Source organism: Octopus sinensis, unplaced genomic scaffold, assembly GCF_006345805.1.
Source record: "Octopus sinensis unplaced genomic scaffold, ASM634580v1 Contig20289, whole genome shotgun sequence".
NCBI lineage: Eukaryota > Metazoa > Mollusca > Cephalopoda > Octopoda > Octopodidae > Octopus > Octopus sinensis.
The window spans coordinates 19,316-46,600 of NW_021837026.1; the positions used below are offsets into that span (position 1 = coordinate 19,316).

The following is a 27,285-nucleotide window of genomic DNA, read 5'->3' on the forward strand; positions in this document are numbered from 1 at the left end:
CAGAAATTGAAGAAAAACAACAACAAATATCTTACAAACTATAGAATTTTCTCAATAAAGCCAAGAAAAAAAAATGTTTTATATACACATTCTACCAGTATACAAAGTTTAAAAGTGTTTAATTACGTGGAAATTATTTTTTAAAAAACTGCCAGTCAAACCGAACAGATCCGACTATACAACACATTGCCCACAAATGCAGGAACCATGTTCAGGGTAGTTAATTTAATTCATAGGATTTCTCCCTTTCAAATGTCCCCCTCGTCAGCCTTAATTTTGTTTTCTTCACTATTGAATATATTGTTGTCCATTTTGATTTCATCAGCATCAACTTGGATGTCGTCCCCCTAAAACAGAAAAGGGATCTTCACCTTTTGACCTACATATTTCAAAAATAACTTTTTGTAACTAAACACTTTCAAACTTAGGACACTTGTAGAATGTGTCATATAAAACGTGTTTTACTCTTAGCATTTTTGAGAAAAACTTGGATACACGATGTGTGACTGGAAATCGAACTTGCAACCTTACGATTGGAGGCATATACTCTACCGACTAGGGGGCCATATACTCTAGCCACTTCACAGTGAAATGAGTGGAAAACGGCTAAGTATTTAGAGAAATGTTGAATCGATTCATCTATATACAGAATGTTGTAAAAGTTTCAAACCCTCAATGGATTCTGACCCATGCAAACATAGACATTAAATGGATGACAGTGTTGATGTTGTAAGATTTGCAATGTTGAATTACTATGTCATTTAATGATTCTCTTTATCTCACTGCTTCTTTTTCTATTTCAGAATATCGCATCATGGTGACGTAAAAGAAATTTCTTCGTTCAGACATGCCCCTGATATTTCTGTTGACTTTCATCAATTAGAGGAAGACCATATGTTCATAAGGCACATTCATCAACGCATCGACTTCTTTGTATAAATGAAATCTTCAACAAACGATGGGAAAATATTTCTTCTGGACAATGTAATTAACAGCAACATTTACTTGCCTTCACTGTTTGGAATGTAAAAAAGGTGATTGCTTGGTTAATTAAGCTTGGATAAATTTACAAAAGTTTTAACTGTTTACATCTGCCGTTTTAGATATTAAGCAAGAACACAGATGAAAGAAACACAGTGTTAAATTATTCTCTGAAAATACTGACACAACTGGACACAGATATCGTCGTTTAACGTCCGTTCTCCATGCTAGCATGGGTTGGACAAAAATCGTTATCATTGTGTTACGTATGAGAAATTAGTATCTTATAATGAATGATTTAAGAAAACCAAACAAACCTGATTCAGGTGAGAAGCCATATCACTGTGATATCTGTGGTAAAACATTCACTGAAGAAACAGTCTTGACCAAACACAAATGCATTGATACAGGAGAGAAATCACATCACTGTGATATCTGTGGTAAATCATTCTCTAAAAATAGTCATTTGACTCGTCACAAACATATTCATACTGGAAACAAAGCATATCACTGTGATGTCTGTGGTAAATCATTTTCCCGAAATTGTCACTTGATTAATCACATACGTATTCATACAGGGGAAAGACCATATCGTTGTGATATCTGTGGTGAATCATTTTCTCAAAGGAATCACTTGACTAAACACAAACTTACGCATACAGGAGAGAAAGCATATCATTGTAATATTTGCGGTAAATCATTCTCTCAAAGTAGTTCTTTGACTATTCACGTACGTACACATACAGGAGAGAAGCCATATCATTGCAATATCTGTGGTAAATCATTCTCTCGAAGTAGTGACTTGTATAGACACAAACGTACACATACGGGAGAAAAACCATATCATTGTGATATCTGTGGTAAATCATTCTCTCGAAGTAGTGACTTGTATAGACACAAACGTACACATACGGGAGAAAAACCATATCATTGTGACTTCTGTGGTAAATCATTTTCTGAAAGTGGTCACTTGACTAATCACATACGTATTCATACTGGGGAAAATCCATATCATTGTGATATCTGTGGTGAATCATTTTCTCATAATAACTCTTTAACTTATCACAAACGTGTTCATACAGGTGAGAAGCCATATCATTGTGATATCTGTGGTAAATCTTTCTTTCTAAATAGTAACTTAACAACACACAAACGTATTCACACAGGAGAGAAGCCATATCATTGTGATATCTGTGATAAATCATTCTCTAGAAATAATCATTTGACTCGTCACAAACATATTCATACTGGAGAAAAACCATATCTTTGTGATATCTGTGATAAATCATTTTCATGTAATAATGACTTGAGTAAACATAAACGTATCCATACTGGGGAAAAGCCATATCAGTGTGATATCTGTGGCAAATCATTCTCTCATAGTACCACTTTAACTAGTCACAAACGTATTCATACAGGAGAAAAGCCATGTCATTGTAATATCTGTGGTAAATCATTCTCTCAAAAAGGCTACTTAAGTACACATTGGAGTATTCATACACAAGTGTAACTGTATCAATATCAAAATTTATTAAAACATGACAACAATTATGAACATTTTGTCTGCTAAAAGACAGGGTTTATTCCTCTTCAAGCTTGATATTATCAACTTCAGTTTCTTGGATGTCAAAATGAAATTCATGAATCACAACTTCAATATCATTTATATATCTAAATATGTCAACACAGAGATGACTTTGATTTCTGAAGAGGATTGTGCTGGATTTTTGAGGAATTTGTTATGAGAGAATAAAGGAATGGGAATGAGGAATAAAAGTTTTAAGTGACATTGATTTTGTCTTTGTTGTGTTTTCATCATCATCATCCTCTAACATCCATTTTTAGCATCCGTCTTCTATGCAGGCTTTGATGGGAAAGTGTGACATGAGCTGGCAAGCCAGAGTGCTGCTCCATGTTCCTGTCAGATTGGGCTTCGTTGCTTTGGCTCTCTGCCCTTAACCCCTTCAATACCAACCCATGTGAAACCACCTCTGGCTCTGTAGTGCAAATGTCTTGTTATCATAAATTTTGAATTAAAATCTTCCACCAAACCTTAGTCACAATTTATGTTCCTAACACTATCTTAATGATAATGAAGTTATTTTACTAAATTCTTTGTTATATTTAAAATTAATTGAAGGAAACACAGAGCATCTCAACAGAAGTATGCTAACAAAAGGGTTAAAATATATAATAGAGAAACAATTCTTAACCCTTTTGATACCAACCTACCTGAAACCACCTCTGGCTCTGTAGTGCAAATGTCTTGTTATCATAAGTTCTGAATTAAAATCTTCCATCAAACCTTAGTCTCATTTTATGTTCCTAACACTATCTTAATGATAATGAAGTTATTTTACTAAATTCTTTGTTATATTTAAAATTAATTGAAAGAAACAGCATCTCAACAGAAGTATGCTAACAAAAGGGTTAAAATATATAATAGAGAAACAATTCTTAACCCTTTTGATACCAACCTACCTGAAACCACCTCTGGCTCTTTAATATAAATGTCTTGTTATAAATTTTGAATTAAAATCTTCCACCAAATCTTACTCATAATTTATGTTCCTAACACTAGCTTAACGATAATGAAGTTATTTTACTAAATTCTTTGTTATATTTAAAATTAATTGAAGGAAACACAGAGCATCTCAACAGAAATATGGTAATGAAAGGGTTAAGATACATAGCGCATTTTATAAATATTCCTGTTCAAGAATCATAACAGTATCAAACAAGTAGTAGCGCTTTCAGTTGTGTATTTAATTTGATATATGTATTTGTGTGAACATGATATCAGTCTGACAACTAAAATAATAGAAATCTTGTATTTTGAGTATTTTTTTATATGAGGCAGAAGCATGGACTCCCCTCTACGAAGAAATAGAAAAGCTGAAATTTTTTCGCATGTGGTGTTTCAAGCACAACATATGCAGCAAAATGGCAAGATAAGACATTAAATGTAAAAATTTTAGTAAAATGTGATATGTCCAGTATCCAAGGCATACGGATGAGAATTCAGTGCAGATGGGTAGGAGATGTTTTCCAAAGACGAAATGATCACATTCCAAAAATTCTTCTGTAAGGCCAACAAGTGGCAGAGGAACTCGTCTGGTCCCCGTGCCGGTGGCACGTAAAGAGCACCATCCAAGCGTGGTCGCTGCCAGACTCCTCTGGCACCTGTTGCTCGATTAAAGGCGGTGCTCCAGCATGGCTGCGGTCAAATGACTGAAACAAGTAAAAGAGTAACACTTTTGTTCCTGGTTAATTTAACGTATATATTTCTTTACTGGCCACAAGGGGCTAAACATACAGGGAACAAAGGGATTAAGTCGATTACATTGACCCCAGTGCGAAACTGGTACTTTATTTGTAGACCCCGAAAGGATGAAAGGCAAAGTCGACCTTGGCGGAATTTGAACTCAGAACGTAACGGCAGACGAAATACCTATTTCTTTACTACCCACAAGGGGCTAAACACAGAGGGAACAAACAAGGACAGACAAAGGGATTAAGTCAGTTACATCGACCCTAGTGCGTAACTGGTACTTAATTTATTGACCACGAAAGGATGAAAGGCAAAATCGACCTCGGCGGAATTTGAACTCAGAACGTAACGACAGACGAAATACTGGTAAGCGATTCGCCCAGCGCACTAACGTGTCTGCCAGCTTGCCGCTTTTTTAAATTTTACGTATAGCTTAAGGTGCAGGCTCAGTGGTTAGAGCGTCGAGCTTACGATCATGAGGTTGTGAGTTCAAATCCCGGACCGGGCTGCGTGTTGTGTTCTTGAGCAAGACACTTTATTTCACGTTGCTCCAATTCACTCAGCTGCAGAAATGAGTTGCGACATAACAGGTGCCAAGCTGTATCGGCCCCTTTGCCTTTCTCCTTGGATAACACTGGTATGCATGGGTGATTGCTGGTCTTCCATAAACAACCTCGCCCAGAATTGTGCCTGGGAGGGTATCTTTAGAGGTGCAATTCCATGGTCTGTGTCGTGACCGAAGTGGTCTCAAGGTCCACAACATGGTGGGAGATAGAGAGGGTGGGTCATGATGAGTATTCCAGATAACGTCTGGATAGAATGCGACGTCACATGTGGGATATTCAAAGTGTAATTAGCTTTAATGATAACAAAGTGGGAGGCGGCCCCATGACACTGTGTATATTTCAATGGAAGCATCCTCACCACAACTGAATGGATGGTTATGAAACAATAGAGGGGCAGTCATCGTTAATCGCCTGGAAGCCTTTCAGCAACATGCAACCAAGAGAATACCCTCCATCAGGCATTTGCCATATTCTGAAAGCCTTACTTCCCTGGGCATAGATACATTGAAACTCTGACTTGGCAGATACCCATAAAATTATTAACCATCTTACTAACAATAAGTCTGAGCACCTTTTCAAACTCCATCCATCTAACACCCATGGACATGTTTACAAAGCCAGAAAACAGCACAGCTCCCATGACTTTTGGAAACATTTTAGAATACCCTCCATCAGGCATTTGCCATATTCTAAACGCCTTACTTCCCTGGGCATGGACACATTGAAACTCCGTCTGGCAGCTGACTTGGCAGACACCCATAAAATTATCAACCATCTTACAAACAATAACTCTGAGTACCTTTTCAAACTCCACCTGTCTAACACCTGTGAACATGTTTACAAAGTCAGAAAACAGCACAGTTCCCATGACTTTCGGAAACATGTTTTCACGCTAAGAGTTGCTGAAGTATAGAACAAAACGCCAGCATCAGTTGTTAGTTGTCGGACCACTGCATCCTTCAAAACTTCCATGCTTCCTGAGATTCTCCAACACTACACCTGACTTTCTCCCCTCCATACACATGCAAGCATCTATCTGACTCATACACTGTTCGCTTCCCAGACATTTGTACATTACTGCATATGCTTTATACGCACTTTTGACAAGTTGTGGTGCACCTGAGCACTGTATACAATAATTTCATTATTATTATTAGATCAGGGTGAAGTGTGGAGGAATGATAGTGACCAGAATGTAAGGAAGTGAAGGACCGGAAGTGGAAAAACACGATGTCGTGTATCTTACTTTCCCTTGCTTTTCCCTCTGGCTGAGTAGACCTGTATCTCCCCTGTAGCATCAGACGTGGGTGACATGCAACATATTTACATCTATACATATGTTGGCACAAACCGAAAAGATCCTTATCCATTTTATAGCGGAGCGACTATCATTGTGGAGCACTGACTTAATGACACACTATAATTTCATCAGTATGAAAGAAAGAGGGGTCACCATCTTGTTCGTAACAACAAGAAAATAGAAGTTCACGAGACGTTTGTAATAAGTCATAACTCCAAGCTTAAAACATTACATGAATACCGTAAATCCTTGAGTATAATCCACACTTTTTTCCCCAAAATTTAAAGGTCAAAATCCCTAGTGCATACTATATACGAGGTTAAAAATGAAAAACATTTTCTAAGCAATGTCCGAGTCTCTGCTGTCCGGCAATGTTTACTTGATGCATTTTGTGATGTCGGGTGCAAAAATACGTTAAGCTAAGCCTGAAAGCAATGAAGTCATAAAAGAATCATCCATAACTTGCAGTAAGAAACATTTATTAAAATAAAAGCATTCAGAACACAGGATAACATGTAACAAAAACAATTTGCAAACATATTTACATTCCCATATAACAGTTAAGAACATCACCATTATTGTATTACGCATGCACGGAAGTGTTTGTTCAACTGGGTGCTGCTGGCTTAATTATGCATGGATTGTGCTTAATAGTTTAGCGCTAATAGTTCATCCTGCTGAATTTTTGGAAAGCATTCACATTTCATTTGAAAAACATGTCCTACCAATCTTCACTGAATTCTCATCAACATGCTTTGAATACTGGACATATCACATTTTTCTAAGATTTTTACATTTGATGTCTTATTTTGCCATTTGGTTGCATATGCTATGGTGCATACACCACATTTGAAAGGTTTGGAGATTTTCTATTTCCCTATCGAAGTGAGTCCCTGCTTCTGCCCCAGACATAAACACGCTCAAAATACGAGACTTGTATACACTTATTCTAGCTATCAGACTGACATCCTGTCCACACACACACATATATATATATATATATATATTTATATATTTATATCAAATTACAAAATAAGAAAATGGAGGAACAGATTAATTTCAATCATCAACTTCCAGATAATACCAATTCATATAATTTATTAATTAATTATTTAGGAACATCCAGATCAAACAGAATAAAACAGTACACATCAATGAGTAAGATAATACCATAAGAACAATACATATAAATAAATATAAATATAAAAATATAAAATGTTCTTATGGTATTATATTACTCATTGATGTGTACTGTTTTGTTCTTTATTATTCTGTTTGATCTGGATATTCCTAAATAATTAGTTAATAAATTATATGAACTGGTATTATCTGGAAGTTGATGATTGATAGAAATCTATTCCTTCATTTTCTTATTTTGTATTATGAATTTGAGGTAAAACATTTTACCTTTGCCCATATAATACATGAATTAATTGCATTGCAATTCTTAGCATTTATGTATTAGCCTTTCTGGGTACTTTACTGGCAGTATATTGGATAAATGATATCCCATAGTGGGTTACACTCATAACCCCTATCTCACTTTATGTATCAAATTAAATACACAACTGAAAGCGCTACGACTTGTTACATGCTGTTACGATACTTGAACAGGAATATTTATAAAATGCGCCATGTATATTAAGAGCATATAACCAAAGAAACCAAGCCAAACCCACATTTGACTGATATTTGTCCTCATCTTGTTGTTCACACAACATTTCAGCTGATATATTCTCCAGCCTTCATCAGGTGTATTGGGGAAATTTTGAAGCTGGGTTCTCGTTCCTAAGGTATTTCCCCAAGACACCTGATGAAGGCTGGAGAGTATACCAGTTGAAATACTGTGTTAACAACAAGATGAGGACGAATATCAGTCTAAAGTAAATAACGTACATAATTCCGAATCTCTCAAATATAGAACGACACAATCCAGGTCTGACTGGAACCTGGAGAAGCACTCTGGCTTGCCAGCACCTGTCACACTTTCCCATCCATGCCTGGATGGTAAGGATGATGGAGATGATGATGATGATCAAAACACAACAAAGACAAAATCAATGTCACTTAAAACTTTTATTCCTTATTCCCATTCCTTTATTCTCTTATAACAAATTCCTGAAAAATCCAGCACAATCATCTTCAGAAGTCAAAGTCATCTCTGTGTTGATATATTTAGATATATAAATGATATTGAAGTTGTGATTCATGAATTTCATGTTGACATCCAAGAAACTGAAGTTGATAATGTCAAGCTTGAAGAGGAATAAACCCTGTCTTTTAGCAGACAAAATATTCATAATTGTTGTCCTGTTGTAATAAATTTTGATATTGATACTGTTACACCTGTGTATGAATACTCACATGTGTACTTAAGTGGCTTTTTTGAGAGAAAGATTTACCACAGACATCACAGTGATATGGTTTCTCTCCTGTATGAATACGTTTATGGACAGTCAAGTCACTATTTCTAGAGAATGATTTACCACAGATATTACAATGATATGCTTTCTCTCCTGTATGTGTATGTTTGTGATGAGTTAAATCGCTATTTAGAGAAAATGATTTACCACAGATATCGCACTGATATGGTTTCTCTCCAGTATGGAGAAATTTGTGACTAGTCAACTGACTATTTCTAGAGAATGATTTCCCACAGATAATGCAATGAAATGGCTTCTCCCCTGTATGTGTATCTATGTGACCAGTCAAGGAACCACTTCGGGAGAATGATTTACCACAGACATCACAGTGATATGCTTTGTCTCCAGTATGAATATGTTTGTGACGAGTAAAGTTACTATTTTCAGAGAACGATTTACCACAAATATCACAATGATATGGCTTCTCTCCTGTATGTGTACGTACATGACTAGTCAAGTGACTACTTGAGAGAATGATTTACCACAGTTATCACAGTAATATGGCCTCTCACCTGAATCAGGTGTGTTTGGTTTTCTTAAATCATTCATTATAAGATACTAATTTCTCATACGTATCACAATGATAATGATTTTTTCAATTCTATGAATATATCTGTGTCCAGTTGTGTCAGTATTTTCAGAGAATAATTTAACACTATGTGTCTTTCGTGTGTGTTCTTGCTTAATATCTAAAACGGTAGATGTAAACAGTTAAAACTTTTGTAAATTTATCCAAGCTTAATTAACCAAGCAATCACCTTCTCTACATTCCAAACAGCGAAGACAAGTGAGTGTTGCTGTCAATTCCACCGAGAAAAAATATTTTCTTATCGTTTGTCGTTGATGCATTGATGAATGTGCCTTATGAATATATGGTCTTCCTTTAATTGATGAGAGTCAATAGAAATATCAGAGGCACATCTGAAAGGAGAGATTTCTTTATCGTCAACATGATGTGATATTCTGAAACAGAAAAAAAGAAGCAGTGAGATAAAGAGAATCATTAAACGACATAATAATTCAACATTGCAAATCTTACAACATCAACACTGTCATCCACTTAATGTCAATGTCTGCAGGGGTCGGGGTTCATTGAGGCATTGAAAGTTTAAAAATATATGAAAATGGTTGGAGGGTGAAATTTCCGTTTTTTATATTATTGTATTTAAATTCTCCAGTAGAGCCATTTATTGGAGCATAGCAGAAATACAATCGTGTAAAGGGAAATAACCACACAACACCTCAACCTCGCTTCTTTTAAATTCTTAATTAAGGTGCTTAATTACTGATTCGTTGCTTATTTGTGAATACGGTAAGTTGATAAAGATTTCCTTTAAGGCTGTAAAGGTGATACTACTACTACTACTAATAATAATAATGTAAATGATAGAATTATGTGAACTTCTCTCGATATTACAGTAATTATTTTTCGAAGCGGGAACCTAACAACAATTAAGAAAATATGTTTACTCGTCTTAATTAATAACTTCCAAACTGAAATGTTGCTCTGTTGTTTATGAAAACCTATGAATCACCGTTACATGTGATATAAAGGAAATTAATTGGTAATACGAGAGTAAAATAGTTTAATTGATTAATTAGTAAAATTAGGGGAAACCGATTGAAGAATACCATATTAATTAACGTTGTCCTGTTGTTTAAGAGGTTATATTAATAGTAATGATGCAGGTTTGAAATTTTGCCGAGGCCTGCAGTGTTTGAGGGGAGCACGAAGTCGAATACATAGAACCCAGTATTTCCCGAAAAGGATGAAAGGCAAAGTCGACCTCGGCCGTATTTTCAGTCAGGAGTTTCCGCTGAGGTCGACAGTGACTTTCCTTCGTTTCGGGGTCGCTATAATAATAAAAAGGCAATCTTTCGTCTCTAGTAGACCTTTCCGAAAAAATTTTTTTTGTTTTACATATGGGCTTGCGGGAAATTTTGAAGTAATGAGAGCGAAAGAGACTAAGAGAAAGCCATTTTTATGACGAGGGAAGTTCTTTTGAAGTTACCGTGCATGGCAAGCATTGATGTACATGTGTGTGTGTGTGTTTGATGAGGTGTGGGAGACAGACAGTATGTTGTGTAAGTGAAGTGCTTCTGTTAGTGTGTGTGAAAGAAAGAGATAACTGAAATTTTTTACTTGGTGTATGTGTATATGTATGTATATTACTTGAAAAGTTCCCGCAAGCCCATATGTAAAAAAAAAATTTTTTTACGGTGTGGTGTGGTGTTGAAGGAGTGTGACGGAGCGGGAGGGAGCGGAAGTGGGTCTTGCAGGGCGCATGCGCCGGCGGAAGCTGAAGTGACAGACAGAACGCACGTGCGGCATTGACCAAGCCAGACAGACTTGAGAACGACGCCAACACGACAAGAGGCTAGCAAGTTGGCTGAAGGCGAATCCGACTTCATCTCCTCAGGTAAGACCAAATTACACTTCTAATTCTTTCCTTGTTCTGTTACGCTCCTTTCACCACACGTATTACATAGGGAAATCGACGTAAAGTTCTACTAGAGACGAAAGATCGCCAATAATAATAGTGTTGATGAGAATAATCTTTTGTACTTTAGACACGAGTTCAGGAAATTGGCGGGAGAAGCGGACGTCGCTTCCATGGAACAATGTGCGCTAATGTTTCTTGTTTGTTTTTACCTCGAAAGGATGAAAGCCAAATTCTACCTGGATGGGATTTGAACTTTTAGAGTGAAGACGGACGAAATGCTGTTATGCATTTTGTTCGGCATGTGAACGATTCTGCTAGTATAACGTATTATTGCATATGTATTGGGTTGTCCGGAAAGTTCGTGCCGATTTTTGAAGGAAAGAAAAAGGTCAATAAATACTTGCCAATACATTTTTAATCAACCAAATATGAACCGTTTTGTTGCACAATGCGTCTCCATCTTTCCTTTAACTTGAAAATACCCTCTTCCCAGAATTGAGGTGGTTTCATGCCAAAGAAAAAAGGTAATGGAGGAAAACAGGTTAGAATTTAGAGAAATGTAGAAACGCTTCATCTATGTACAGAATGTTGTGAAAGTTTCAAAGCCTCAATGGAATCTGACCCCTGAAAACATAGACATTAAATGGATGACAATGTTGATGTAAGATTTGCAATGTTGAATTACTATGTCGTTTAACGATTCTCTTTATCTCATGCTTCTTTTTTTCTACTTCAGAATATCACATCATGTTGACGTTAAAGAAATCTCTTCATTCAGATGTACCTCTGATATTTTGATTGACTTTCATCAATTAAAGGAAGACCATATATTCATAAGGCACATTCATCAACGCATCAATGACAAACGATAAGAAAATATTTCTTCTACGATGGAATTAAGAGCAACTTTTTTGTTGCCTTCACTGTTTGGAATGTAAAAAAGGTGATTGCTTGGATAAATTTACAAAAGTTTTAACTGTTTACATCTGCCATTTTAGATGTTAAGCAAGAACATAGTGTTAAATTATTCTCTGAAAATACTGACACAACTGAACACAAATACATTCATAGAAATGAAAAAATCATTATCGTTGGGATACGTATGAGAAGTTTTTATCTTATAATGAATGATTTAAGAAAACCAAACAAACCTGATTCAGGTGAGAGGCCATATCACTGTGATATCTGTGGTAAATTATTCACTGAAGAAAGAGTCTTGACCAAACACAAATGCATTGATACAGGAGAGAAACCACATCATTGTGATGTCTGTGGTAAATCATTCTCTCAAAGTAGTTCTTTGACTAGGCACGTACGTACACATACAGGAGAAAAACCATATCATTGTGATATCTGTGGTGAATCATTTTCTGAAAGTGGCCACGTGACTATGCACAGGCGTACTCATACAGATGAGAAGCCATATCATTGCAATATCTGTGGTAAATCATTCTCTCGAAGTAGTGACTTGTTTAGACACCAGCGTACACATACGGGAGAAAAACCATATCATTGTGATATCTGTGGTGAATCATTTTCTCAAAATAACTCTTTAACTTATCACAAACGTGTTCATACAGGTGAGAAGCCATATCATTGTAACATCTGTGGTAAATCTTTCTTTATAAATAGTAACTTAACAATACACAGACGTATTCATACAGGAGAGAGGCCATATCATTGTGATATCTGTGATAAATCATTCTCTACCAATAGTCATTTGACTCGTCACAAATATATTCATACTGGAGAAAAACCATATCATTGTGATATCTGTGATAAATCATTCTGTAGGAATAGTGACTTGACTAAACATAAACGTATTCATACTGGAGAAAAACCATATCATTGTGATATCTGTGATAAACCATTCTCTAGGAATAGTGACTTGACTAAACATAAACGTATCCATACTGGATAAAAACCATATAATTGTGATATCTGTGATAAATCATTCTCTACGAATAATCATTTGACTAATCACAAACATATTCATACTGGGTAAAAACCTACATTTTATCTATTCACACACTTATTCATATAGGAGAAAAGCCATATCATTGTGATGTCTGTGGTAAATCATTCTTTCAAAAAGGCTATTTAAGTACACATTGGCGTATTCATACACAAGTGTAACTGTATCAATATCAAAATTTATTAGAACATGACAACAATTATGAATATTTTGTCTGCTAAAAGACAGGGTTTATTCCTTTTCAAGCTTGACATTATCAACTTCAGTTTCTTGGATGTCAACATGAAATTCATGAATCACAACTTCAATATCATTTATATATCTAAATATATCAACACAGAGATGACCTTGATTTCTGAAGAGGATAGTGCTGGATTTTTGAGGAATTTGTTATGAGAGAATAAAGGAATGGGAATGAGGAATAAAAGTTTTAAGTGACATTGATTTTGTCTTTGTTGTGTTTTCATCATCATCCTCTAACATCCATTTTTAGCATCCGTCTTCTATGCAGGCTTTGATGGGAAAGTGTGACATGAGCTGGCAAGCCAGAGTGCTACTCCATGTTCCTGTCAGATTGGGCTTGGTTTCTTTGGCTCTATGCCCTTAACCCTTTCAATACCAACCCAGCCAAAACCAGTTCTGGCTCTATAGCACAAATGTCTTGTTATCATAAATTTTGAATTAAAATCTTCCACCAAACCTTAGTCACAATTTATGTTCCTAACACTAGCTTAATGATAATGAAGTTATTTTACTAAATTCTTTGTTATATTTAAAATTAATTGAGAGAAACACAGAGCATCTCAACAGAAATATGGTAATGAAAGGGTTAAGATACATGGCGCATTTTATAAATATTCCTGTTCAAGAATCATAACAGTATCAAACAAGTAGTAGCGCTTTCAGTTGTGTATTTAATTTGATATATGTATTTGTGTGAACATGATATCAGTCTGACAACTAAAATAATAGAAATCTTGTATTTTGAGTATTTTTTTCATATGAGGCAGAAGCATGGACTCCCTTCTACGAAGAAATAGAAAGACTGAAATTTTTTCGCATGTGGTGTCTGGAGCACAACATATGCAACAAAATGGCAAGATAAGACATTAAATGTAAAAATTTTAGTAAAATGTGATATGTCCAGTATCCAAGGCGTACGGATGAGAATTCAGTGCAGATGGGTGCAAGAGATGTTTTCCAAAGACGAAATGATCGCATTCCAAAAATTCTTCTGTAAGGCCAACAAGTGGCAGAGGAACTCGTCTGGTCCCCGTGCCGGTGGCACGTAAAGAGCACCATTCAAGCGTGGTCGCTGCCAGACTCCTCTGGCACATAAAAGGCACCCGCTACACTCACGGAGTGGTTGGTGTTAGGAAGAGCAGCTAGATGTGATGTCTTGGGAAAGCCATTGCCTAGATCCATCTGTATGGCGTAAAATGTGTCACGATGCCATGTGAAGAATTTGAGTTGATGAAAATGAACAGTAGCAGGCCTATATCCTCCAACCAACAGACACATTCGCTCAATCCTTTGCACAATCGACGTCCCCATTGCAACTTCATGGCAAAATCCATTTCTGGACTTGGATTCCAGCAATTGCCAGGACCGCTGGACTGACTCCTGTGCAGGTGGCAAGTGAAGAAACATCATTTCGACCCTGTGCTTGAGGAGACATATTGAGTCAAGTACACCAACATCAAAATCAATGGAAACTGCAACTGTGATCCCTGTGCCAGTGGAATGTAAAAAGCACCATCCGAACGTGGCCGATGCCAGCACCGCTTTGACCGGCTTCCTTGCCGGTGGCATGTAAAATGCACCGAACCGATCGTGGCCGTTGACAGCCTCGCCTGGGATATGGTGGCCGTTGCCACTGCTGCCCCGACTGGCCTCGTGCCGGTGGCACATAAAAATCACCATCTTATCGTGGCCGTTGCCAGCACCGCCCCGACTGGCCTCCGTGCCGGTGGCACATAAAGAGCCCCCACTACAATCATGGAGTGGTTGGCGTTAGGAAGGGCATCCAGCTGTAGAATCACTGACAGATCAGGTTGGGCCTGGCACAGCCTTCTGGCTTCCCAGTCCCCAGTTGAACCGTCCAACCCATGCCAGCATGGAAAATGGACGTTAAATGATGATGATGTCACATATGTACACATACAGGAGAGAAGCCATATCAGTGCAATATCTGTGGTGACAGACGACTTATAGACAGGAATTTCACTGAGCAAAGAAAGGAATTCCGATTAGTCACAAGGGAGGGCTGAGAATTCAGATGGCCATTTGTGTTCACCCCAAACGTGTGCAGTTGATGAGAGCGGGATAAACAACAGGTGCAGGAGTGGCTGTGTGGTAAGTAGCTTGTTTACCAAACACATGATTTGGGTTCAGTCACACTGGGTGGCACCTGGGCAAGTGTCTTCTACTATAGCCCTGGGCTGACCAAAGCCTTGTGAGTGGATTTAGTAGATGGAAACTGAAAGAAGCCCGTCGTATATATGTATGTATGCGTGTGTGTGTCTGTGTTTGTCACCCTAGCATTGCTTGAGAACCGATGCTGGTGTGTTTGTGTCCCTGTTACTTATCGGTTTGGCAAAAGGAGACCGATAGAATAAGTACTGGGCTTACAAAAAGAATAAGTCCTGGGGTCGAGTTCCTCGATTAAAGGCGGTGCTCCAGCACGGCCGCGGTCAAATGACTGAAACAAGTAAAAGAGTAACACTTTTCTTCCTGGTTAATTTTACGTATATATTTCTTTCTTGCCCACAAGGGGCTAAACATAGAGGGAACAAACAAGGACAAAAGGATTATGTCGATTACATCGACCCCAGTGCGAAACTGGTACTTTATTTGTCGACCCCGAAGGGATGAAAGGCAAAGTTGACCTCGGCGGAATTTGAACTCAGAACGTAACAACAGACGAAATACTGGTAAGCGTTTCGCCCGGCGCACTAACGTGTCTGCCAGCTTGCCGCTTTTTTAAATTTTACATATAGCTTAAGGTGCAGGCCCAGTGGTTAGAGCGTCGAGCTTACGATCATGAGGTTGTGAGTTCAAATCCCGGACCGGGCTGCGTGTTGTGTTCTTGAGCAAGACACTTTATTTCACGTTGCTGCAGAAATGAGTTGCGACATCACAGTTGCCAAGTTGTATCAGCCCCTTTGGCTTACCACTTGGATAACACTAGCATGCATGGGTGATTGCTGGTCTTCCATAAACAATCTTTCTAGGTGCAATCCCATGGTCTGTGTCGTGACTGAAGGGGTCTCAAGATCCACAACATGCTGGGTCATGATGAGTACTCCAGATAACGTCTCAGTGGATAGAATGCCACATCACATGTGGGATATTCAAAGTGTAATGAGCTTTAATGATAACAAAGGGGGGGGGGAATGACACTGTGTATATTTCAATGGAAGCATCCTTACCACAACTGAATGGATGGTTATTAAACAATAGAGGGGCAGTCATCGTTAATCGCCTGGAAGCCTTTCAGCGACGTGCAACCAAGAGAATACCCTCCATCAGGCATTTGCCATATTCTGAACGCCTTACTTACCTGGGCAAGGATACATTGAAACTCCGATATTTGGCAGACACTCATAAAATTTTTAACCACTAAAAATAACTCTGAGCACCTTTTCAAACTCCATCCGTCTAACACCCGTGGACATGTTTATAAAGTCAGAAAACAGCACAGCTCCCATGACTTTTAGAAACATTTTAGAATACCCTCCATAAGGCATTTACCATATTCTGAACGCCTTACTTCCCTGGGCAAGGATACATTGAAACTCCGACGTCTGGCAGCTGACTTGGCAGACACCCATAAAATTATTAACCATCTTATTAACATTAACTCTGAACACTTTTTCAAACTCCACCTGTCTAACACCTGTGAACATGTTTACAAAGTCAGAAAAAAAGCATATCTCCCATGACTTTCAGAAACATTTTTTCACGCTAGGAGTTGCTGAAGTATAGAACAAAACGCCGGCATCAGTTGTTAGTTGTCGAGCACTGCATCCTTCAAAACTTCCATGCTTTCTGAGATTTGCCAACACTACACCTGATTTTCTCCCCTCCATACACACACATGCATGTATCTGACTCATACACTGTTAGCTTTCCAGACATTTATACATTACTGCATATGCTTTATACGCACTTTTGACAAGGTGTGGTGCACCTGACACTGTATACAATACCCTCCATCAGGCATTTGCCATATTCTAAATGCCTTACTTCCCTGGGCACGGACACATTGAAACTCCGACGTCTGGCAGCTGACTTGGCGGACGCCCATAAAATTATTAACCATCTTATTAACAATAATTCTGAGCACCTTTTCAAACTCCACCTGTCTAACACCTGTGAACATGTTTACAAAGTCAGAAAACAGCACAGTTCCCATGACTTTCGGAAACATATTTTCACGCTAAGAGTTGCTGAAGTATAGAACAAAACGCCAGCATCAGTTGTTAGTTGTCGGAGCACTGCATCCTTCAAAACTTCCATGCTTCCTGAGATTCGCCAACACTACACCTGACTTTCTCCCCTCCATACACACACATGCATGTATCTGACTCATACACTGTTAGCTTTCCAGACATTTATACATTACTGCATATGCTTTATACGCACTTTTGACAAGGTGTGGTGCACCTGACACTGTATACAATACCCTCCATCAGGCATTTGCCATATTCTAAATGCCTTACTTCCCTGGGCACGGACACATTGAAACTCCGACGTCTGGCAGCTGACTTGGCGGACGCCCATAAAATTATTAACCATCTTATTAACAATAATTCTGAGCACCTTTTCAAACTCCACCTGTCTAACACCTGTGAACATGTTTACAAAGTCAGAAAACAGCACAGTTCCCATGACTTTCGGAAACATATTTTCACGCTAAGAGTTGCTGAAGTATAGAACAAAACGCCAGCATCAGTTGTTAGTTGTCGGAGCACTGCATCCTTCAAAACTTCCATGCTTCCTGAGATTCGCCAACACTACACCTGACTTTCTCCCCTCCATACACACGCAAGCATGTATCTGACTCAAACACTGTTCGCTTCCCAGACATTTGTACATTTCTGCATATGCTTTATACGCACTTTTGACAAGTTGTGGTGCACCTGAGCACTGTATACAATAATTTCATTATTATTATTAGATCAGGGTGAAGTGTGGAGGAATGATAGTGACCAGAATGTAAGGAAGTGAAGGACCGGAAGTGGAAAAACACGATGTCATGTATCTTATTTTCTCTTGCTTTTCCCTCTGGCTGAGTAGACCTGTATCTCCCCTGTAGCAGCAGATGTGGGTGACATGCAACATATTTACATCTATACATATGTTGGCACAAACCGAAAAGATCCTTATCCATTTTATAGTGGAGCGACTATCATTGTGGAGCACTGACTTAATGACACACTATAATTTCATCAGTATGAAAGAAAGAGGGGTCACCATCTTGTTCGTAACAACAAGAAAATAGAAGTTCACGAGACGTTTGTAATAAGTCATAACTTTTATCATTGGAGGTAATGTGTTAACATACAAGGTTAACTGAAGGAAAGCTTAAAACATTATATGAATACCGTAAATTCTCGAGTATAATCCACACTTTTTTCCCCAAAATTTAAAGGTCAAAATCCCTAGTGCATACTATATACGAGGTTAAAAATGAAAAACATTTTCTAAGCAATGTTCGAGTCTCTGCTGTCCGGCAATGTTTATTTGATGCATTTTGTGATGTTGGGAGTGAAAATACGTTAAGCTAAGCCTGAAAGCAATGAAGTCATAAAAGAATCATCCATAACTTGCAGTAAGCAACATTTATTAAAATAAAAGCATTCAGAACATAGAATAACAAGTAAAAAAAACAATTTGCAAACCTATTTACATTCCCATATAACAGTTAAGAACATCACCATTATTGTATTACGCATGCACGGAAGTGTTTGTTCGACTGGGTGCTGCTGGCTTAATTATGCATGGATTGTGCTTAATAGTTTAGCGCTAATAGTTCATCCTGCTGAATTTTTGGAAAGCATTCACATTTCATTTGAAAAACATGTCCTACCCATCTTCACTGAATCCTCATCAACATGCTTTGAATACTGGACATATCACATTTTTCTAAGATTTTTACATTCGATGTCTTATTTTGCCATTTGGTTGCATATGCTGTGGTGCATACACCACATTTGAAAGGTTTGGAGATTTTCTATTTCCCTATCGAAGTGAGTCCCTGCTTCTGCCCCAGACATAAACACACTCAAAATACGAGACTTGTATACACTTATTCTAGCTATCAGACTGACATCCTGTCCACACACACACATATATATATATATATATATATATTTATATCAAATTACAAAATAAGAAAATGGAGGAACAGATTCATTTCAATCATCAACTTCCAGATAATACCAATTCATATAATTTATTAATTAATTATTTAGGAACATCCAGATCAAACAGAATAAAACAGTACACATCAATGAGTAAGATAATACCATAAGAACAATACATATGAAGAAATATAAATATAAAAATATAAAATATATGTTCTTATGGTATTATATTACTCATTGATGTGTACTGTTTTATTCTGTTTGATTTGGATGTTCCTAAATAATTAGTTAATAAATTGTATGAACTGGTATTATCTGGAAGTTGATGATTTATAGAAATCTACTCCTTCATTTTCTTATTTTGTATTATGAATTTGAGGTAAAACATTTTACCTTTGCCCATATAATACATGAATTAATTGCATTGCAATTCTGAACATTTATGTATTAGCCTTTCTGGGTACTTTACTGGCAGTATATTGGATAAATGATATCCCATAGTGGGTTACTCTCATAATGTACATAATTCCTAATCTCTCAAATATAGAACTACACAATCCAGGTCTGACTGGAACATAGAGAAGCACTCTGGCTTGCCAGCACCTGTCACACTTTCCCATCCATGCCTGGATGGTAAAGGATGATGGAGATGATGATGATGATCAAAACACAACAAAGACAAAATCAATGTCAATTAAAACTTTTATTCCTTATTCCCATTCCTTTATTCTCTCATAACAAATTCCTCAAAAGTCCAGCACAATCCTCTTCAGAAGTCAAAGTCATCTCTGTGTTGATATATTTAGATATATAAATGATATTGAAGTTGTGATTCATGAATTTCATGTTGACATCCAAGAAACTGTATTTGATAATGTCAAGCTTGAAGAGGAATATACCCTGTCTTTTAGCAGACAAAATATTCATAATTGTTGTCCTCATCATCATTTAGCATCCGCTTTCCATGCTAGCATGGGTTGGATGGTTCAACTGGGGTCTGGAAAGCCAGAAGACTGCACCAGGCCCAGTCTGATGTGGCAATGCCCTTCCTAACGCCAACCACTCCGTGAGTGTAGCGGGTGCTTTTTACGTGCCACCGGCACGGGGGCCAGGCGAGACTGGCAAACGGCCATGATGGGATGGTGCTTTTTACGTGCCACCAGCACTGGTATCAAAGCTACAATTTCCATTGATGTTGATCGATTTCGATTTTCATTCTGATTCTCACTTGCCTCAACAGGTCTTCACATGTAGAGTTTTGTGTCTCTAGAAGGAAAGGTATGCATAAGTGGACTGGCTACATCCCAGGTAGAGACCATGGTTTATGGTCTCACTTGTCCTGCCGGGTTGTAATAAATTTTGATATTGGTACGGTTACACGTGTGTATGAATACTCAGATGTGTACTTAAGTGGCGTTTTTGAGAGAATGACTCACCGCAAATATCACAATGATATGGTTTTTCACCTGTATGAATACGTTTGTGTTTAGGCAAATCACTACTGTGGGAGAATGATTTACCACAGATATCACACTGATATGGTTTCTCTCCTGTATGACTACGTTTGTGACTGATTAAATTGCTATTATCAGAAAATGACTTACCACAGATATCACACTGATATGGTTTTTCCCCAGTATGAATACGTTTGTGACCAGACAAATGACTACTTCTTGAGAATGATTTACCACAGATATTACAATGATATGGTTTCTCTCCTGTATGAATACGTAAGTGTCTGGTTAAAGGGCTATTATCAGAGAATGATTCACCACAGATATCACAATGATATGGCTTCTCACCTGTATGAATACGTTTGTGCCCACTTAATGTAGAATGCTGGGAAAATGATTTACCACAGATATCACAATGATATGGCTTCTCTCCTGTATGAATATGTAGGTGTCTGGTTAAATGGCTATTTTCAGAGAATGATTCACCACAGATATCACAATGATATGGCTTCTCTCCTGTATGAATACGTCTGTGCCCATTTAAAGTAGAATTATGGGAAAATGATTTACCACAGATATCACACTGATATGGTTTTTCCCCAGTATGAATACGTATATGACTAGTCAAATGACTATTTCTAGTGAATGATTTACCACAGATATCACAATGATATGGTTTCTCACCCGTATGAATACGTTTGTGATCAATTAAAATGTTACTTCTAGAAAATGATTTACCACAAATATTACAATGATGTGGCTTTTCTCCTGTATGTGTACGTTTGTGTGTAGGTAAGTCACCACTGGTAGAGAATGATTTACCACAGATATCACACTGATATGGTTTCTCTCCTGTATGAGTACGTTTGTGTTTAGGTAAGTCAGTACTTCGAGAAAATGATTTACCACAGATATCACACTGATGCGGCTTTTCCCCAGTATGAATAAATTTGTGACGAGTTAAAGTGCTATTTTCAGAAAATGATTTACTACAGATATCACACTGATATGGTTTTTCTCCAGTATGAACACGTCTGTGCCTACTTAAATTACCACTTTTAGAGAATGACTTACCACAAATATCACAGTGATATGGCTTCTCTCTTTTATCAGAGATTTTTGCTTTAGTTGAATTATTCATTATGAAAGAATAATTTCGTTAAACATATCACAATGAAAGTATCTGTTTCATTTCTATGAATGTTTGTGTTCAAATGCATCAGAGAATAATTGAATGTTATGTTACTTTCATTGGTGACCTTACTTAATATCTAAAACAGAAGATATAAATTGGTAAATGCTTTTGTAAAGTTACTCAAACTTAACCTGTAGGTTCATCATCTCTACATTCCATATGGTAAAGACAAAAAAAATGTTGCTGTTAATTCCATTGTCCAGAAGAAATATTTCCCCATCGTTCGTCGAAGATTTTATTTATGTAAAGATGTTGATGTATTGATGAATGTGCCTTATAAATATATGGTCTTCCTTTAATTGATGAACATCAATAAAAATATCAGACACACATCTGAATGAAGAAGTTTCTTTTAAATCAACATGGAATGATATCCTGAAATAGGAAAGAAATTCATTTCTATGAATATATTTGTGTTGTTATTTTCAGAGAATAATTTAATGCTATGCTTCTTTCATCTGAGATTTTGCTTAATATCTAAATCAAGAGGTGACAATTGTCTATGCCTTTGTAAAGTTATCAAAGCTTAATTAACCTGTAAAGCAATCATCTCCTCTATATTCCAGACAGCAAAGACTTCAAATTGTTGCTGTTAATTCCATCGCCCAGAAGAAGTATTTTGCTGTTGTTTTACACAGATTTCATTTATATGTTGAGTTTGATGTATTGATGCTCCTTATAAATATATCATCTTCCTTTCGTTAATGGAAGCTGATAAAAATACCAGAGGCACATCTGAATGAAGAAATTTCTTTAACGTCAACATGATGTGATATTCTGAAATAAAAAAAGAAGCAGTGAGATAAAGAGAATCATTAAATGGCATAGTAATTCAACATTGCAAATCTTACAACATCAACACTGTCATCCATTTAATGTCTATGCTTACACGAATTGGAGTTTATTCGGGTACTGAAACTTTTACAACATTCTACACTTTTTACACTTTTACTTGTTTCAGTCATGTGACTGCAGCCATGCTGGAGCACCGCCTTTAGTCAAGCAAATCGAATCCAGGACTTATTCTTTATAAGCCTAGTACTTATTTATCAGTCTCTTTTGCCCAACCGCTAAGTTACGGGGACGTAAACACACCAGCATCGGTTGTCAAGCAATGCCAGAGAGACAAACACAGACACACAAACATACACACACATATATATACATATATACGACAGGCTTCTTTCAGTTTCCGTCTACCAAATCCACTCACAAGGCATTGGTCGACCCAAGGCTATAGTAGAACACACTTGCCCAAGGTGCCACGCAGTGGGATTGAATTTGGTACCAAGTGGTTGGTAAGCAAGCTACTTACTACACAGCCACTCCTACGCCTATTCATTATTTTGAATTAGGAGTGGCTGTGTGGTATTTAAACAACAACAAAAAACAAAAGTAGACACCCATAAAATTATCAACCATTTTACAAACAATAACTCTGAGCACCTTTTCAAACTCCATCTGTCTAACACCCGTGGATATGTTTACAAAGTCAGAAAACAGCACAGCTCCCATGACTTTCGGAAACATTTTTTCATGCTAAGAGTTGCTGAAGCATGGAACAAACTGCCGGCATCAGTTGTTAGTTGTCGGAGCACTGCATCCTTCAAAACTTCCATGCTTCCTGAGATTCGCCAACACTACACCTGATTTTCTCCCCTCCATACACACAGGCTAACATGTATCTGACTCATACACTGTTCACTTCCCAGACATTTGTACATTACTGCATATGCTTTATATGCACTTTCTGACAAGTTGTGGTGCATCTGAGCACTGTATACAATAATTTCATGATTATTATAAATAATTTGAGAAATGCAGGGAAATCTATATACAGAATAGGCGCAGGAGCATTCTACAGCTGGATGCCCTTCCTGTTGCCAATCCTGACCTCTTCCCAAGTAAAATGATATTCCACCAAGTTCAAACATATTTACACGGAATATTGCAAAGAAAGGACATCGCTTGCATGATGGTGACACTCACTGACAAGCGGCGATCCTTCGGTATAGGTTCTGGAAGTGGCTTTGTTTACATTTCTGGAGATAACAGAAACCCTTTTCTCCCACCCCTAACACAAACCTTAACCATGACCCCCCCCTTATATATAAAAAAAACAACACTTTTTTTAAATGTATCTGGTACTTCCGGTGGTTAATATAGGGCGTAACAAATATCAGAAAATCAAAAAAAAAATGTGTGTAATAGGTGTAAAACAACTGCCTATGAACGAATATGAAAAAAAAAAATTCGCGCACGCGAAAGGGGGGTGGGGGAGAGGCCTCGGAAAATTCACATCGGGAAGTTCCGAAAGCGTCTGAGGAGCTGACCCGGGCACCAAAACAAAAAAAAATAGTGTAATATGTGTAAAACAACTTGCTCTAAACGAATATGACACAAAAAAATGCGCTCTCGCGAAAGAGGGGTGGGGGAGAGGCCTCGGAATATTTATATCGGGAATTTCCGAAAGCGTCTGAACCGGGCACAAAAACAAAAACAAAAACAGCGTAATAGGTGTAAAACAACTTGCTCTAAACGACTATCATGAAAAAAATGCGTGCTCGCGAAAGGGGGGTGGGGGAGAGGCTTTGGAAATTTCACATCTTCAGTCCACGGCCTTTAAACTAAGAAAAAATAGTGTAATTGGTGTAAAACTACTTGTTCTAAACGAGTATCAAGAACACACACTCACACATGAATCATAAACTCCGTATTTCGCAAAAAAAAAAAATAAAGAGAAGAAATTCTGGAAAAAGTGAAGAAATGTTGGATCTCATTCCTTGGTTAAAGCTATTTTAAACATTAAATTTATGCTTTTCTTTGAAATAGTTCAGATATATGCAATTCTTCTCACTTATTAAGATGCATTTATCAGAAAAAAAGAGACAGAAAAATTATTATTTTGTGTCAATCCTTCCCTAATTATCCTTTATTAATTAGTTTTGGCGTGTATTTTTTTCCCAAATTTATTTTTTCACCTTTACAACACTGTTTAGTAAAGCAACTATTTATCTTTATAATTTGCATATTTGACTTATTAATCAAAATTCTCTACATGTAATATATACTAAGTAATGCAACCTTCATTTATGTGTTCCGTTCTGTATTATGCATGCGTGACTGTTTGTATGTAAGTGTGTTTAACTGTGCACATGAATGTGAATATTAAAGAACATATTTATTTACTATGATTGTTATTTTCAGAACAAATAAATCTTTTGGCTGTTATGTTATTGATGTTATTATTATTGCTAGTTAAAGGGTGGTGACTTGGCTGAATATTTTGAGTCTTGTAGTATGTAGTTGTGTTAGTCAATATTCTGAGTTCAAATCCAACTCATTTCTTTATCATCATTATCGATGGACCACTCAAAGAGGTATGTATACATTATCATTTTCGTAACATAATTTCTGTAGTATTTCAAGATGTTTCTGACACGTATTTTGATTCACATGGTGGAGATCCAACATTTCTTCACTTTTTCCAGAATTTCTTCTCTTTATTTTATTTTTTTGCGAAATACGGAGTTTATGATTCATGTGTGAGTGTGTGTTCTTGATACTCGTTTAGAACAAGTAGTTTTACACCAATTACACTATTTTTTCTTAGTTTAAAGGCCGTGGACTGAAGATGGGAAATTTCCGAAGCCTCTCCCCCACCCCCCTTTCGCGAGCGCGCATTTTTTTCATGATAGTCGTTTAGAGCAAGTTGTTTTACACCTATTACGCTGTTTTTGTTTTTGTGCCCGGTTCAGACGCTTTCGGAAATTCCCGATATAAATATTCCGAGGACTCTCCCCCACCCCTCTTTCTCGAGAGCGCATTTTTTTTTCATATTCGTTTAGAGCAAGTTGTTTTACACATATTACACTGTTTTTTTTTTGTTTTGGTGCCCGGGTCAGCCCCTCAGACGCTTTCGGAACTTCCCGATGTGAATTTTCCGAGGCCTCTCCCCCACCCCCCTTTCGCGTGCGCGAATTTTTTTTTTCATATTCGTTCATAGGAAGTTGTTTTACACCTATTACACACATTTTTTTTTTGATTTTCTGATATTTGTTACGCCCTATATTAACCCTTCCGGTACCTGTACCGAAGTTACGCCAATTTTTTTAAACAAAGTAAATAAAACAAAAATACAAAGTAAGGATCGACTGGTCACGACTAGCTAGCGCGGATGCGCGACTACGCGCGCCGAGACCCCTCTTCTTAAATAGTACTCTTACATTCGCGAGTGCCCGTTCTCCGTATTTTATTTTTCAGTATAAAATATTTAAAAAATAGATTAATCTGTCTAATTTCATCCATACTTTGTGTATTCTGGATATATTTCCCATTTCGTAACTTTTTTTTGACAAGTAAGGGTTATCTTGGTGAGGTGTGCCGTACTACTAGCGAACAGTGGTCCCGGTGCGCGCACTCGCGTATCCGTTCTACCTAGTCATATGTAGTGAATCATGCAACGACTTTTTAACCCTAATCTTAGTTTGTTTACAAAAATAATGTATTTACTTGGTTTAAAAAATTGTAGGATCGACTACTTACGACTAGCTAGCGCGGATGTACGAGTGCGCGCACCGGGACCACTGTTCGCTAGTAGTACCTTATCATTATTGGTATTATCATCATCATTATAGCCTTAAAGAAAATCTTTGTCAACTTACCGTATTCAGATACAAACAACGAGTCAGTGATCGGTAATTAAGCACCTTAATTAATTAATTAAGGCAAGTTATATCCCTTTATAGGGTTGTAGTACTTCAATTTTCTATGACTGGTCCGTTTCGTTCCGGTGTCTTCTTTGTCCCATTCCGTCAACGATTTTACCTTCAAGGTAATATAGAATATATACACTCACATACTCTAATCTACGACCGTTTCCAGCGCACGAACTGGACCCCGTCGCAGACACCGAAAGAAATAAGACATCTTTGACTTATATCTTCCTGATGTGACGTCAGGCCGTTGCACTTCCGATCCGTTTCTGACGTCATTTTCTCTCCTGTCCAATCATTGTCCTTCCTTCACACTTCTCTCTCATCTAAAGAACAATGCTTGGATACCTTTTGGGGATCTTTTCGGTTTGACCGGCAGTTTTTTAAAATAATTTCCACGTAACTAAACACTTTTAAACTTCGTATACTGGTAGAATGTGTTCATAAAACATCTTTTTCTCTTGGCTTTATTGAGAAAATTCTGTAGTTTGTAAGCTATTTGTTGGTTTTTTGTCTTCAATTTCTGCAATTTCAACCAATCAATGGCATCTATTGAGGTGAAAACATTCTGTGCCGTATGAATGTCCCTC

The 27,285-nt window shown here is 37.3% G+C and overlaps 3 protein-coding genes across 4 annotated transcripts in view; 2 read left to right on the plus strand and 1 right to left on the minus strand.

The window, feature by feature from the left end:
• Positions 1 to 27,285, plus strand: part of LOC118762072 (zinc finger protein 271-like) — a 34,500-nt gene that overhangs the window by 2,672 nt on the left and 4,543 nt on the right. Inside the window, exons 2-3 of the mRNA XM_036500321.1 lie at positions 804 to 1,143; positions 12,009 to 12,895. Of these exons, the coding sequence (XP_036356214.1) occupies positions 12,088 to 12,895 (808 nt within the window). The 5' untranslated portion in view covers positions 804 to 1,143; positions 12,009 to 12,087. The remainder of the gene's footprint in view (positions 1 to 803; positions 1,144 to 12,008; positions 12,896 to 27,285) is intronic.
• Positions 1,901 to 2,553, plus strand: LOC118762075 (zinc finger protein 675-like; the record flags this gene model as incomplete). The annotated part of the gene is made up of 1 exon (XM_036500327.1): positions 1,901 to 2,553. A coding segment is annotated over one exon (591 nt), but the record flags the coding sequence as incomplete, so codon positions are not given.
• On the minus strand, positions 20,584 to 27,121 carry LOC118762073 (zinc finger protein 665-like). 2 transcript variants are annotated; one of them, XM_036500325.1, is made up of 2 exons: positions 26,645 to 27,121; positions 20,584 to 22,355 (listed from the first exon to the last, which is right to left on the minus strand). In XM_036500325.1, exon 2 carries the CDS (start codon positions 21,924 to 21,926, stop codon positions 20,706 to 20,708), a length of 1,221 nt encoding a protein of 406 aa, XP_036356218.1. In that variant the 5' UTR covers positions 21,927 to 22,355; positions 26,645 to 27,121; the 3' UTR covers positions 20,584 to 20,705. The 2 variants fall into 2 exon arrangements, with proteins under 2 accessions (XP_036356218.1, XP_036356217.1); XM_036500324.1 differs by having other exon boundaries at positions 20,584 to 22,757.